This window comes from Mustela nivalis (genome assembly GCF_964662115.1).
Source record: "Mustela nivalis genome assembly, chromosome: 1".
Lineage (NCBI taxonomy): Eukaryota > Metazoa > Chordata > Mammalia > Carnivora > Mustelidae > Mustela > Mustela nivalis.
In genome coordinates, this window is record NC_139020.1 from 114,565,347 (window position 1) to 114,581,714 (window position 16,368).

Genomic DNA, 16,368 nt, shown 5'->3' on the forward strand with positions numbered 1-16,368 from the left:
ATTGAGTCCCACATTGGGCTCCCTGCTCAGCAGGGAGTGTGTTTCTCCCTCAGACTTTCCCCGTTTTGTGCTCTCTCTTTCTCTCTTTCTCTTCCTCTCAAATAAATAAATAAAATCTTAAAGAAAGAAAGGAAGAAAGAAAGAAAATGGATTTGTTGTGTTTAATACTAAACACTTCCTCAAGTTATTTTTTATTAAAGATACAACTAGACCAAAACGAGACTACGAAGTAGATGGAAGAGATTATCATTTTGTGACTTCAAGAGAACAGATGGAAAAAGATATTCAAGAACATAAATTTATTGAAGCTGGCCAATATAACAACCATCTGTATGGAACAAGTGTTCAGTCTGTGCGGGAAGTAGCAGAAAAGGTAAGCACCCACGGGTATCTGGCTCAGGTGCCTGGCTGACTCATTCGATAAAGCACACGATTCCTGATCTTGGGGTTGTAAGTTCGAACCCTATGGTAGATATAGAAATTACTTAAAAATAAAAACTTTAAAAAAAAAAAAAAGAAGGCACCAAAGTGATCCTAGAATATAGTTTCTAATCAGATGTGCCTTTATAATATAAAAGAATGATCTAATTGAAACTTTTAATCCATATTTTTGAAAAAATACAGGATAGATGTTTTAGAATTGATCATTTTAAATAATGTTATAAATTTATTCAACTGAATATTTAATTGTGGTGGCCTAGAAAAATGCATACAATGTAAAGTAGATTGGAGTACTTAGGTGGTTCAGTTAGTTAAGCATCCAACTCTTGATTTCCACTCAGGTCATGATCTGAGGATTGTGAAATCAAACCTCACATCAGGCTCCACACTGGGCATGGAGCCTGCTTAACATTCTCTCTCCCTCTCCCTCTGGCCTTACCCCAGAAAAAAATAGGTAAGATCAAGAAAGAAAATGAGAGGGGCGCCTGGGTGGCTCAGTGGGTTAAGCCGCTGCCTTCGGCCCAGGTCATGATCTCAGGGTCCTGGGATCGAGTCCCGCATCGGACTCTCTGCTCAGAGAGCCTGCTTCCCTCTCTCTCTCTCTGCCTGCCTCTCCATCTACTTGTGATTTCTCTCTGTCAAATAAATAAATAAAATCTTTAAAAAAAAAAAAAAAGAAAGAAAATGAGAACAGAAATGGTAAAATGAACCTAAGGGAGGTTATTTTAAGGTGCTATACATTTGCCAGACATAGACCTTGTATTTAGCAATAGCTTTCCAACATCTAGCATAATTAAAAAACAGTGTTCATCAATAAAATTAAATAAATTAAGTAAAATTAGAGGCACCTGGGTGGCATAAGAAGAAATAGATCATTTGACTAGTCCTGTATCTACTAAAGAGATTGATTCACATTGACATTTTAATACCACACACTCCAGACACAGATGGCTTTACTAATAAATTTTACCAAACATTTAAGGAAGAACTAAAACCCATTTTCTACCATAAAATTTAAAGAGAGTGAATACTTCGAGTTCATTCTGAGTCCAACATTACCTAAGTTTCAGAACTTCAAAACACATTATAAAAAAAATTATAGACCTCCCATGAACACAGATGCAGAAATTCTAAACAAAAATTAAGCAAAATGAATCTTAACAATATATGATAAAAGATAATATGCCGGGCACCTGGGTGGCTCAGAGGGTTAAGCCTCTGCCTTCCGGCTCAGGTCATGATCTCAGGGTCCTGGGATCGAGTCCCACATCGGGCTCTCTGCTCAGCGGGGAGCCTGCTTCCTCCTCTCTCTCTCTCTCTGTCTGCCTCTCTACCTGCTTGTGATCTCTGTCTGTCAAATAAATAAATAAAATCTTTAAAAATAATAATAATAATAATAATATGCCATGACCAAGTAGGGTTTATGCCGTAAGTGCAAGGTAAATTTAAACATTAGAAAATCAGTTAGCATAACCCACCATCTTAAACTAAAAAAGGAAAATCATACAATCATCTCCATAGTTCAAGAAAAGCATTCAGCAAAATCCAACACCCAAACCACTTGTTTTCAGAATTATAATAGACGTCCTAGCCAGTGCCATAAGTTCAAAGGAAGTAAGAACAGTTTTTCAGATTGGAAAGGAAGAAGTAAAATTGTGTTCATTTGCAGATGATATGGTTATGTAAAAAATCTGATAGACTCTACCCAAAAAACTACTAGAATTATTAAGTTTAGCAAGAATGAAGGATACAGTGTAATTTATTACACAAAAGACAACTGAAATTTTGAAAAACTATTTACATAAGATTATTTACATTACTTACATAATGTAAATGTTTACATTTATATTCAATTGCATTTTATATTAAAATGATCAATTCTGTAATACCTGTATTTTTCAAAAATATGAATTTATTAAATAATGTAAGTTATTTATATTATTTACATAAAAATATTAAATACTTAAGAGATAAAGCTAACACAAAAGATTTACAGATCAGTACACTAAGAACAACAAAGCATTGCTGAGAGAATTAAAGCCATAAATAAATGGAGAAATACATCATATTCATGGTTTTCTAAGCTTTAATATTATTTAGATGTCAGTTGAACTTTCAGACTTAGTACAACCCCGATAGAAAATGGCATGCTAATTCTCAAGCTTATAGGAAATGTGAAAATCTAGAATAGCCAAAACAACTTTGAAAAAAATCAAAGATATGAAGGACTTACAGACCTTGTTTTTGAGACTTAGAAAAATACAGTAATCAAGATTCTATGGTACTAGCATAAAGACAAACAAGTAGATCATCAGGACATACTAGAGAATCCTTAAGTGACCCACATATATAAATGGACAACTGTTCAAAACTGGACAAAAGTTCAAAGGCAGTTCAGTGGAGAAAGGAATAGTCTTAAGGAGACTGGGTGGCTCAGTTAAGTGTCTGCCTTTGGCTCAGGTCATGATCTCAGGATCCTGGGATCGAGCCCTGCATCAGGCTCCCTGCTTAGCAGGGAAGCCTGTTTCTCCTTCTCCCTCTGTTGCTCTCCCTGCTTGTGCTCTCTCATGCTCTGTCAAATAAATAGAATCTTTTAAAAAAGAGAGAGGGGATAGTCTTTTCAACAGATGGTGCTAGAACAATTAACTAGCCATGCCTCACATAATATACAAAAATTAACTAAAAATAGATCATAAATGTAAAGCCTAAAACTATAAACTGTAGAAGAAAACAGAAAAATCTTCATGACTTTGGGTTTGGCAAAGATTTTTTAGATGGTATACTGAAAGCACAGTCCATAAAAGAAAGAATGATGACAAATTGGATTTCATTGAAATTATTAAAACTCTGCCCTTGGAAAAAACCTCTTAACAGAATAAAAAAGGCCATATACTAGGAGAAAATATTTTCAAATTATGTATCTCATGAAAAACTGGTATTCAGAATATATAAAGAAGTCTTGTAATATAATAATAAAGACATCCCAATTTAAAAATGGGCGAAGTATTTAAAAAGACATCTCTCTAAAGAAGATGACCAGTAAACACATAAAAAGATATTCAGCATAATCAGTCATTAGGAAAATGCAAATTGAAACCATAATGAGTTCCTATTACACACCTGTTAGAATGGCTAAATTATTTTAACTGACCATTACTAAGTTTTGACAGAGATATGGAGCAAATGGAACTCTCATACTCCACTAGGTGAAAATATAACATTTTATATACAATCACTTTGAAAAACAGTTTGAGGATGCCTGGGTGGCTCTGTCAGTTACTTATCCACATCTTCATTTTGGCTGGGGATGCCTGGATGGCTCTGTCAGTTACTTATCCACATCTTCATTTTGGCTGGGGTCGTGATCTCAGAGTTATGAGACTGAGCCCTGCATCAGACACACTGGGTGTGGGGGACCCTGCTTAAGATTCTGTTTCCTCTCCCTCTCCCCTACCTGCCCCGCCCCTCGTGTGCCAGCATTCCCTGAATGAATTAATGAGATTTAAGAAAAAACAGTTGCCTAGCATATGATCCATTTCTGGACATTTACCCAAGAAAAAAGAAAGCGTATGTCCATACAACGCTATCTATAATCACAGAAGACCAGTGGTGGATTGGGAAAGGACAAGAGGGAGAAGTTTCAAAGAGGCATGAGGAAATTTTTGAGGGTGACTAATACGTTTATTATCTTGATTTTTGTGATGATTTCAGGGTGTATACACATGTCAAAACAAACTGTATTTTAGGGGTGCCTGGATGGCTCATTTGGTTAAGCATCTGCCTTCAGCTCATGATCTGGGGCTCCCTGCTCAGTGGGGAGCCTGCTTCTCCCTCTGCCCCCCACCTCCCATGCTTGTGCTCTCTGTCTCCCAAATAAATAAATAAAATATTTTTTTAAAAAAATTTTTAATGGTGTACTTTAAACACCTGCATTTTATTGTATGTCAGTTATACCTTAAGCTGTTTAAAATAAAAACTGACAATCCATCCTTGCTGAGCTATTTTTTTTTTAAGATTTTATTTATTTATTTGACAGAGAGAGATCACAAGTAGGCAGAGAGGCAGAGAGAGAGCGGAGGAAGCAGGCTCCCTGCTGAGCAGAGAGCCTGATGCGGGACTCGATCCCAGGACCCTGAGATCATGACCTGAGCCGAAGGCAGCGGCTCGACCCACTGAGCCACCCAGGCGCCCCCTTGCTGAACTATTTAAATGTTTTGTCAACTCACGTATATTTTTTACACTAAAAATAATTCATAAATTGTTTTTTAAAGAATTTAAGCTAGAAAATAGAAGATCTAGAAAAGGTTAATACAATAGACAAACTGTGAGCTAATCTAATTTTTTTTAATTTTTTAAAAAATATTTTATTTGACAGATCACAAGTAGGCAGAGCAGCAGGCAGAGAGAAAGGGGGAAGCAGGCTCCCCGCCAAGCAGAGAGCTGGACGCAGGGCTTAATCCCAGGACCCTGAGATCTTGACCTGAGCAGAAGGCAGTGGCTTAATCCACTGAGCCATCCAGGCACCCCAAACCTAATTTTTTTTAAAAAAGGAAAAATAATAAATAATAGAAACAGAAATGTCAAGGGGACATACCATGTCATACCAATCATAAAAGACTATTTGTGTATGTCTATATAAACAAATTTTAAAACGTGTTTGTGATGGATAATTTTTTAGAAAAATGTAGTTTACCAAAATTGACCTATTAGAAAGGGAACGATTTCTTTAGAAGAAATAGAGCAAATTATCAAGGAACTACCTGACAAAGAACACCAGACTCAGATGACTTCTCAGGGGAATTCTACCAAATCTCAAAGGTTAGATTGTTCTAAAGCCCTATAATCTGCTCAGGAGCATTCTTTTTTTGATATCTAAGTGTGCTGGAGACAAGAAAAATCATAGACCAATATCACAAATATTAATGGAAAAATGTCAAATATTTTTAGTAAACAGAATCCAGTACCACATTGCAAAAGTAATACACTGTGACCAAATGGGACTAAAGGAATTTAAGGTCAGTTCAAAGTTAGAAAATTAATTAATATAATCTTCCACAAATCTAAAGGAAAAAATCATATATCCATAGATGCCTAAAAACCTTTTGGTAGAGTACCTTTCCTTGGGGGCGGAAGGACTTGAAAATCCGGAGATTGGTGTTACATTTTAAAAAGGAAAAAGAAGGAGCACCTGGATGGATCAGTGGGTTGAGCCTCTTACCTTCACTCAACTCAGGTCACAATCTCAGGGTCCTGGAATCAAGCCCTGCATCAGACTCTCCACTCAGCAGGGAGCCTGCTTCCCCCTCTCTCTGCCTACTTGTGATGTCTGTCTGTCAAATAAATAAATAAATAAAATCTTTTTAAAAAAATAAATAAAAAGGAAAAATGAGAGAGATGAAAATGGATGAATGAATAGACAGATATTCTTAATTTAAAATCCTTAATAGGGGAAATATGAGGCAAAATACAAGGCAGTTCCATTATTGAGAAACAAAGCAAGGATGTCCATTATCTCTACTGCTTTTCAACATTGTACTCAAGTTATTCATTGTACTTGAGGCATTAGTGCTGTTAAGAGAAACCAATTACATGCATAAAAATTGAGGGGGAAAAGTAAAACTGTCTCTATTCTCAGATAATAGTATACCTGGGGAATCATATAAAATCTATCACAATATTGATAAAATTTATTTTGTAAAATAAATTATAAATTCATTATAAAACTAAAGACTATTATAAAATGAAAGATACTTTTAAAAACTAGAGCAAGGTTAGCAGTATATAAAATTAAGATGTATTGTTCATGGGCACCTGGGTGGTTCAGTCATTTGGGTATCCACTCCTCTTCATTTCAGCTCAGGTCATGATCTCAGGATCATGAGATTAAGCCTTGCTTTGGACTCTGTGCATAGCAGGGACTCTGCTTGAGATTCTCTCACCCTCTTCCCTTCCACCCCCTACCACCCACTCTTGTTCTCTCTGTAAAATAACAAATAAAATCTATAAATAAATATTCCTACTAAATTGAAATTGTTCATTGAAGTATACTTAAGTCCTTGGATTACAATATGTATTATGAGGGGTGCCTAGGTGGCTCAGTTGATCAAGCATCCCACTCTTGATTTTGGCTCAGGTCACGATCTCAGGGTCCTGGGGATTGATCCCTGTATCAGGCTCCACACTAAGTGGGGAGTCTGCTTGAAGATTCTCTCTTGCTCTCTAAAATAAACAAATCTTTCTTTAAAAATGCATTATGAGGCAGTACCTGATTTAAAGTATAATAAAATCTATTTAATAAGTTATGATTACTGCCCTATTTAACATAGGAACACCTTTCATAAATATAAAAATCCAAATGGCCTTTGTAAGTGAATTTAAGCATGTCAGAAAAATGTCCTAAATCCAGAAGTGGGGTTCCTAATTGCCAGTTTGTGATCAAGTTTTTGCTGGTCCCCAATAAAATGAGAAATAGATTAGTGGTAATGAGGTTTTATAAGTTAAAATTTATTCAGTTTTAAAGATTCTCCTTCATTTTAGGCTTTTTATCTTCTTGTTGATTGTATATTCTTTAAAGAAATGATAGTTATGAGGGCGCCTGGATGGCTCAGTCATTAGGCGTTTTCCTTAGGTTCAGTTCATGATCCCAGGGTCCTGGGATCAAGCCCTGGGATCAGGCTTCCTGCTCAGTGGGAAGCCTGCTTCTCTCCCACCCACTCCCCCTGCTGTGTTCTCTCTCTCCCTGTGTCTCTGTGTCAAATAAATAAATAAAATCTTTAAGGAAAAAAAAGATAGTTATGGTAAAATGGTAGCTTAGGGTGGTTGTTTTTCTTGGCAAAATAAATTTAGGAGCCCCATATTGGTTGCCATTTTGAAACTGGTCTATGAAAGCTAGGAGTAAGGGAACTGTATTTTCATTCCTTTCTAAATGTAATATTTGAAAATGGAAATTAATTATTCATAGTCATTATTCATTGTCTTCATTTCCCCTCTGAAATTTGCTAACAGAAATGACAAGTTTGCTTAAAGTGAAGAGGAGCCAAATGTATCATAATCCAGATTTTGTACCTGTAGGAAATGTACCTTTGATATAATTGAAAATACTTGGTTCACTTGTTTTTCTTCTTTATTTCCTCTATTTCAGGGCAAACACTGTATCCTCGATGTGTCTGGAAATGCCATAAAGAGATTACAGATTGCACAACTTTACCCAATCTCCATTTTTATTAAACCCAAATCCATGGAAAATATCATGTAAGTATAAATGCCTAAAGCACAAACCTCTAAGTACAAATCCAGTGTCTGTCACGTACTAGACTGGATCGTTTACTTACCTTTGCTGCATCTCAGTTCCCTTATCTGTAAAATGGAGAGAATAATCGTATACTCACTTCAAATGGTTATTGTGAGGATTGAATAAGCATTCTGTGATATTAGCAATCAGCAGCAGCAGCATTAATATACTAAAGTGTATACGGTAACATGTATTAGAATTTTAAGCCTAAGTAGTCACATGTGGCTATTAATTACTGAATGGTCTAGCTCTGTGTAACCACTAAAAGAATAAAATAATGTGTAACTACGTACTAATAGAGGGCAAAAATTGAATTTAAATAAAAACTAAAAAGGGCGCCTGGGTGGCTCAGTGGGTTAAGCTGCTGCCTTCGGCTCAGGTCATGATCTCAGGGTCCTGGGATCAAGTCCCGCATCGGGCTCTCTGCTCAGCAGGGAGCCTGCTTCCTCCTCTCTCCCTCTCTCTCTGCCTGCCTCTCTGCCTACTTGTGATCTCTCTCTATCAAATAAATAAATAAAATCTTAAAAAAAAAAAAGTTTTAAAATAAAAACTAAAAAGATAAAGAGCAAATAGAAACAAAACAGATGGGACAAAATGGATACAGTTAGTAAGATGATTTAAATGAACCCAAATATTTCATTAACTAAATGCTAGACTAAATGGTCTGATAAAAAAACAAGGATTGTCAGAATAGTTGAAGAAAAAATAAACTAGATGTTGCTCTTGTAGGAGGGGAAAAAATTCTTTTCTCTCTACTAGGTTTTCACTTGGACCTCTAGAACAAAAGACATATTAACATACAAATTTATTTTTAATTCAGGTTTCACGTGACATGAAAGCATTCATAAAGGAAATGAAGACCCAAAAAAAAACAGTTAAATTTGAGCATATTTATACTAGGTTTGGTGACAAATGGACAGTTCTGGGAAAATGTAATAGTACCAAAGAATATAAGAGTAGCAAACTAGGGAAACTTAGCAAGGCCTCTTTGTTCAGATTCTTCTCAGTGTCCCACCATCTTTGGAGATAAGGATGTTTGTTTCCTCCAGGTATAGAAATGCCACCTCTCACATGAGGATCTTTGCCCTGCCTCAGGGAAGGTCAGAGTCCTTCCATATACCTGCCATTTTTCAAATTCCTTCAGCTTAGAATATTCAGTATGCCAAAGTGCTATATTTTGGAATAGTGTGTTATGATACCCATCAACTATATGTTGCTTTCATAAGACACACCTTAAATATTAGGCCATGGAAAAGCTGAAAGTGAGAGTCTAGAAAAAAAGGTATGTCGTACAAACATTAACCAAAAGTAAGTTTGTTTGTATTTGTTATCAAAGTATATCTAAAGGCAGGAAATTATTGCTAGACATAAAAATGATTAAAAGAAAGAAAGGTTCAGTCCATCGGGAAGGTATATTTATACATTTGTACTTAATACAGTCTCAAAATATGTAAAGCATAAATTGGTAATTATACAGGAAAAGAATAATTCCCAAATCACAGTGGGAGAACTTAACAGTCAGGAAGTAATAGAATAAGAAAACAAACATATCAGTATGGATATAGAACACAAAGTAAAAACTTTACCTAACTAACGTATGTAGAAAACACTGCAATATGTAAAGACACATTAATTTCAAATGCACATAGAACAATTACCAAAACTAATTATATGCTAAGCCACAAATTTCAGTGATTGAAAACAAATATTCTCTGACCCTGGTGAAATTGAAATAGAAATCAATAATTAAAATAGATAACTAGAGGGGTGCCTGGATGGCTCAGTCTTTGGACGTCTGCCTTCGGCTCAGGTAGTGGTCCTGGGGTCCTGGGATTGAGCCCCGCATTGGGCTCCCTGCTGGGTTGGGGACCTGCTTCTCCCTCTCCCACTCCCCCTGCTTGTATTCCCTCTCTCGCTATCTCTCTCTCTCTGTCAAATAAATAAAAATATTTTTTAAAAAAATAGATCTCTAGAAAATTCCCATATATTTGGAAATTAAACATGTTACTTCTGGATGGGTCAAAGAAAAAAAATCACAGCATAAGTTAATAAATGTAATGACAATGAAATTGTCAAGTAAATGAATTTGAAATATGGTAGCCTTGGTGATGGAAAATCCACAGCTCTAGATATTAGGAAAGAATGTAGGAAGTCAAATAATAGCAGCCTAAGGTCTTGAGAAATTAGAAAAAGACCAGTCACTGAAACTCAAAGAAAGTAGAAATACAGTCAAAGAGAACAAACATAGTAGACAAGATCAACAAAATCAAAAATATTTTCTTTAAAAATACTGCATACCATTAGTGAGAAAGATCAAGAAAATAAAATAAAGGCATAAATAGTATCAGGAATGAAAATGGGATATCACTGCACATCAGATAGGCCTTAAAAAGGTTAACACAGGGGCGCCTGGGTGGCTCAGTGGGTTGGGCCGCTGCCTTCAGCTTGGGTCATGATCTCAGAGTCCTGGGATCGAGCCCCGCATCGGGCTCTCTGCTCAGCAGGGAGCCTGCTTCCTCCTCTCTCTCTGCCTGCCTCTGCCTGCTTGTGATCTCCGTCTGTCAAATAAATAAATAAAAAATCTTAAAAAAAAAAAAAAAAAAAAAAAAGGTTAACACAAGCAACCCAATAGAAAAATGAGCAAAGGACTTAGCTCACGAAGGAGATATCCAGATGGTGAATAAACATATAGATTGTACTCAATTGGACATGGAAACACAAGTTAAAACTGTAACATCAGGGCTCCTAACTGGCTCAGTCGGTAAAGCACGTGACACTTGACTTCAGGGTCATGAATTCAAGCCCCACTTTGGACATGGAGCCTACTTAAAAAACAAAAGAAACACAAAAAACCCTACTGTCATATACTGCCACCCACACACCAAAAATAGCTAAAATGAAAACAGTTGTTAGCAAGGACATGGAACAACTGAAACTCATAGCACTGATGGGAGTATAAATTTGGTACATCCACACTGGTAAATGGTTTACAGTATCTCCTAAAAACTGGACATACACATAACTTAAAGATCCAGAAATCTCATTTCTAAATATGTGCTCAACAGAAATGTTTACATATGTTCACCAAAGATAGGTACTATATTGCTGACAGAAGTACTGTTCAGAATAACCAAAAACACTATTCAAATATAAATCAGTGAATACATAAATTATGACCTACTTACACGATGAAATATTCTACAATAATGAGAATTAGCAATCTCCAACTACACACAAAAATATGGAAGAATCTCACAAACATAATCTGAGTAAAAAAGAAATCCCTACTTAAAAGTATATGTAGTCTAGGATTCCTTTATACATATTCTATGATTTCAGTGTAATCATGGCTCACAGAAGTCAAATGAAGGTTACTCTTCAAAGATAGGTAGGTGACTGGAATGAGATTCTGGGGTACTGATGTAATGTTCTAGATCTTGATCTAGGTACTAGATGGTACACAAGTAAGTTTAAGTTGGTTAAAATTCATCCAGTTGTATATTTTTGATATTACTCTTCTATCTTTGAAAGTTATACTTTAAAAATCTTTCTGAAAAGTCTTAAGAAAAAGAAAAGGAAAAAAACGAAATAGAAAATCTAATGCCATTCCTATTAAAGAACTTAACTCTCTTACGAAAAACCTTCCTAGAAATAAAACACTAGGCCAACAGGATTTACTGAATTCTACCAAAAGCTAAATAATATAAATCTTAACACAAATTCTTCAACTGATTTTATGGACATTAATTTAATACCAAAACCTGACTAAGACCTCACAGAAAAATGAAAATGATAAGACAAGTCTTAACACAAATAAAGATGGAAAAATCCTTGCCAAAATACAAATAAATTGAGTTCAACAATTAATTTTTTTAAGGTAAAAGAATGAAGTTGGGATTAGTCAAGAATACAAGGTTAGTTAAACATTTAAAAATTTGTCAGTGGTAGAGCTAGAGAGAAGATGCAGTAAGAAGCACCAGGAATCCATTTCCCCACCTAGATACAAATGGACTTAACAGACTTTGTCAGAAGTAACTACTTGGGAACTTGGGAGTCTATTGAAAGCTTGAGGAGGAAGGTTTCTTGAAGGGGAAGGTTTGAATGGTTAATTTTGGTTAATTTCAGCTTTTAGGCTGATAGCAGCTACCTATTTCCCCACCTTCAGCCCATAGCAGGCAGCCATGCATGCCTTTCTTGAGCAGCTTGTGGGGGCCAAGGTGGCCAAAAAAGGTTTGGTTCTCCAAATTTCAGATAACTGTGCTCTAATAGCTGATTGCTTCTTTTGTTTGTAGAGGTGCAAACACAAAGGCAGGTGTCCATTGTCATTGTTGCAAGTCCCTACCCCTAGAAAAAGTGTCCATTGTCATTGTTGTGAGTCTCTACCCCTAGAAAAAGAACAACAGTCTACACCCAGAACTAACAATAGGAAGGAAACAATAAAGATTAGAGCAGAGAGCAACAAAAGATAAAATAGAAAGTGATAGAGAAAATCAATGAAACCAAAAGTTGATTCCTGGAATAAAAAAGACAGACCTTTAGCTAGATGGACTAAGAAAAAAGATTTAAATTACTAAAATCTGAAATGAAAGTGGGGGCATTAGTAAGGAATCTATAGAAATAAAAAGAATTAAAAGGATTGTAAGAGTACTATGACCAATTGTGCACCAAAAAATTGTGTAACGGATGAACAAGCTCCTAGAAACACAAACCTACCAAGATTAAATCAAAAAGAAATAGAAAATGTAGAGAAACCTATAATGGCTAAGGAGCTTGAATCAGTAATCAAAACCTCCTAACAAGCCCTGGAGCTGGTGGTTTCACCAATGGATTTTATCAAGCATTTAAAAAATTAATGCCAATCCTTCTCAAACTTAAAAAAAAAAAATGAACAGAAGGAAACACTTGTTAATTCATTTTATGAGACAACCATTACCACGATACAAAAACCATATAAAGACACTGCAAGAAAACTGCAGACCAATATCTCTTACGAACATTTGATACAAAAATCCTCAACAGAATTCTAGCAAACAGAACTCACCAACATATTAAGAGGATTACACACCATGACCAGGTAATTTTATCCTTGGAATACAAGGATGGTTTGACATATTTTCATATGTCAATATGTCAAATCATAATATGCCGTGTCAACAAAATGAAGGAAAAAACACAAATCATCTCAGTGCAGAAAAAGCATTTGACAGGGGCACCTAAATGACTCAGTCTGGTAAAACATGTGACTCTTGAGCTCAAGGTCATGAGTGTGAGCCCCACATTGAGCATAGAGATTACCTTTTTTAAAAGGGTACTTGAGGGGGTGCCTGGGTGGCTCAGTGGTTTGGGCTGCTGCCTTCGGCTCGGGTCATGATCTCAGGGTCCTGGGATCGAGCCCGGCGTCGGGCTCTCTGCTCCGCGGGAACCCTGCTTCCCTCTCTCTCTCTCTCTCTCTGCCTGCCTCTCTGCCTACTTGTGATCTCTGTCTGTCAAATAAATAAATAAAATCTTTAAAAAAAAAAAAAAAAGGGTACTTGAGGCTAAAATTTAACAAGTCAGGAAATGACAGATGTTAGTGAGGATATGGAAAAAGGGGAACCCTCCTACACTGTTGGTGGAAATGCAGGCTGCTGCAGCCACTCTGGAAAACAGCATGGAGGTTCCTCAAAGAGTTGAAAATAGAGCTACCCTACAACCCAGCAATCGCACTACTGGGTATTTACCCTGAAGACACAAATGTAGTGATCCAAAGGGGCATGTGCACCCAAATGTTTATAGCAGCAATGTCCAATAGCCAAACTGTGTAAAGAACCTAGATGTCCATCAACAGATGAATGGGATAAAGAAGATGTGGGGCACACACACACACAATGGAATACTATGCAGCCATCAAAAGAAATGAAATCTTGCCATTTGCAACAATGTGGGTGGAACTAGAGGATATTATGCTGAGCAAAATAAGTCAATCAGAGAAAGACAATTATATGATCTCTCTAATATGAGGAATTTGAGAGGCAGGATGGGGGTTGGGGTGGGTAGGGAAGGAAAAAATGAAACAAGATGGGATTGGAAGGGAGACAAACCATAAGAGACTCTTAATCTCACAAAACAAACAGGGTTGCTGGGGGTGGGGGTTTAGGGAGAGGGTGGCTAGGTTATGGACATTGGGAAAGGTATGTGCTATGGTGAGTGCTGTGATATGTGTAAGCCTGATGATTCACAGACCTGTAACCCTGGGGCAAATAATACATTATATGTTAATAAAGATATTTTTTTAAAAAGGCATTTGACAACATCCTCTCATGATTAAAAACACTTAATGAAATAGGAATAGAAGGAAGCTACTTAAATGTGATAAAGCCATGTATGAAAAAACACAGCAAACATACTCAGTAGTGAAAGACTGAAAGCTGTTTCTCTAAGATCAGGAACAAGGCAAGGATACCTGCTTTTACCATTTCTATTCAATACAGTTATTAGAAATACTAGCTAAAGGAATTAGGCAAGAAAATGAAAGGCATCCAAACTGGAAGGCAAGAAATAAAATTTGTTTGCAGATCATATGATCTTATCTATAGAAAATCCTAAGGACTGCAGATAAAAACTCTTAGAAGTAATAAATTCAGCAAAGTAGCAGCATATAGAGTCAACATAAAAAATTAGTTGCATTTCTATACACGGTCAATGAACAGTTTGAAAAGGAATTCCATTTACAGTAGCATCAAAACGCTTAAGAATTATTTTAACCAGGGAGATGAAAGATTTGTAAAACTATAAACTATAAAGTTTATAAAGCATGGCTGAAAGAAAATAAAGAAGATAAAAATAGATGGAAACACTTCTCATGTTCATGGATTTAGGAGACTTAATGTTGTTAAAATGTCAGTACTTACCCAACATGATCTACAAATATAATGTGATGTTTGTCAAAATCCCAATGACATTTTTTGCAGAAATAGAAAAACCCATACTAAAACTCACATGGAATCGCTTAAATAGCGAAAACAATATTCTTTTTAAGATTTTTTAATTTATTTATTTGACAGCGCAGCAGGGAGAGGGAGAAGCAGGCTCTCTGCTGAGCAGGGAGCCCCATGTGGGGCTCCATCCCAGGACTCTGGGATCATGACCTGAGCCAAAGGCAGCTGTTTAACAAACTGAGCCACCCAGGCACCCCCAAAATAATATTTTAAAAGAAAAAAAACTGGAAGACCCAGAGTTCTAATTTTATAATTCACTATAACGGTATAGTAACCAAAACTAGTATTGGCATAAAGACAAATATGACCAGTGGAATACAAAACTATAATGAGATACCACCTCACACCTGTCAGAAGGGCTAAAACCTAAAAACAACCAGTGTTGCCAGTGATGTGGTGAAAAAAGGAACTCTCGTGCACTGTTGGCAGGAATGCAAATTGGTACAGCCATTGTGGAAAACAGTTTGGAGGTTCCTCAAAAAAATTTAAAATAGAACTATCCTATGATTCAGGAATTACCACTTCTGGGTATTTATCCAAAAATACAAAAACACAAAAACAACAATTCAGGGATGCCTGGGCGGCTTAGTTGGTTAAGAATATGCCTTTGGCATGATCCCAGGGTCCTGGGATCGAGTCCTCCTTGGGCTCCTTGCTCAGTGGGGAGGCTGCTTCTCCCTCTTCCTGCAACTCCCCCTGCCTGTGATCTCTCTGTCTCTCTCTGTCAAATCTTAAAAAAAAAAACAAAAACACTAACTCAAAGGTATACACGCACCCCTATATTTATTGCAGCACTATTTACCATAGCTAAACTATGGAAGCAGCCCAAGTGTCCACTGATAGATGAATGGATAAAGAAGAGGTGGTATGTATATACAATGGAATGTATATACAGTTAAGCAATAACAAAGAATAAAGTCATCATTTGCTACAACATGGATGGAGCTGGAAGATAGCGCTGAGCAAGATAAGTCAGTCAAAGAAAGACAAGACCATATGATCTCACTCATGTAGAATTTGAGAAACAAGTAAAGGAAAAAGACAAACCAAGAAACAGACTTAACCACAGAGAACAAACTTACGGTTATCAGAGGGGAGGTGGGTGGTGGGATGGAGGAAATAGGGGATGGGGATTAAACAGTACACTTACCATGATGAAAAAAATTTTAAAAATCAATGGAGTAGAATAGAGAGTTCAGAAGTAAACTGTTATATATGTGATTTTTTTAACAAGGATACAAAACCATTCAGTGGGGGAAAGTGCAGTCTTCTCAACAAATGGTGCTGGGAAAATTGGGTATCTAACGTGTAAAAGAATTAAGTTGGACCCTTACTTAACACCATATACAGAAATTAACTCAAAATGGATCAAGGACCTAAATGTAAGATAATAAAACTCTTAAAAGAAAACATAGGACATGGAACACGGGGTGTTATACATAAACAATGAATCTTGGAAACAACATCAAAAACTAGTGATGTATTGTATGGTGACTTAACGTAACACAAAAGAAATTTTTTTAGAAAGGGACAAAAGCTTTACAACATTGGATTTGGCATTGATTATTGGATATAACACCAAAAGCAGAGGTAACAACAACAAAGATTAGTTTCCATAAATATTTTTTTAATATTTTATTTATTTGAGAGACAAACAGA

At 36.3% G+C, this 16,368-nt stretch overlaps 1 protein-coding gene across 22 annotated transcripts in view; it reads left to right on the forward strand.

The window, feature by feature from the left end:
• DLG1 (discs large MAGUK scaffold protein 1) overlaps nucleotides 1-16,368 on the forward strand; it is a 261,449-nt gene that overhangs the window by 239,834 nt on the left and 5,247 nt on the right. For all 22 annotated transcript variants that reach the window (XM_082699240.1, XM_082699246.1, XM_082699255.1 and 19 more), the window contains 2 exons: nucleotides 201-373; nucleotides 7,583-7,692. In XM_082699240.1, the coding sequence (XP_082555366.1) occupies nucleotides 201-373; nucleotides 7,583-7,692 (283 nt within the window). The remainder of the gene's footprint in view (nucleotides 1-200; nucleotides 374-7,582; nucleotides 7,693-16,368) is intronic.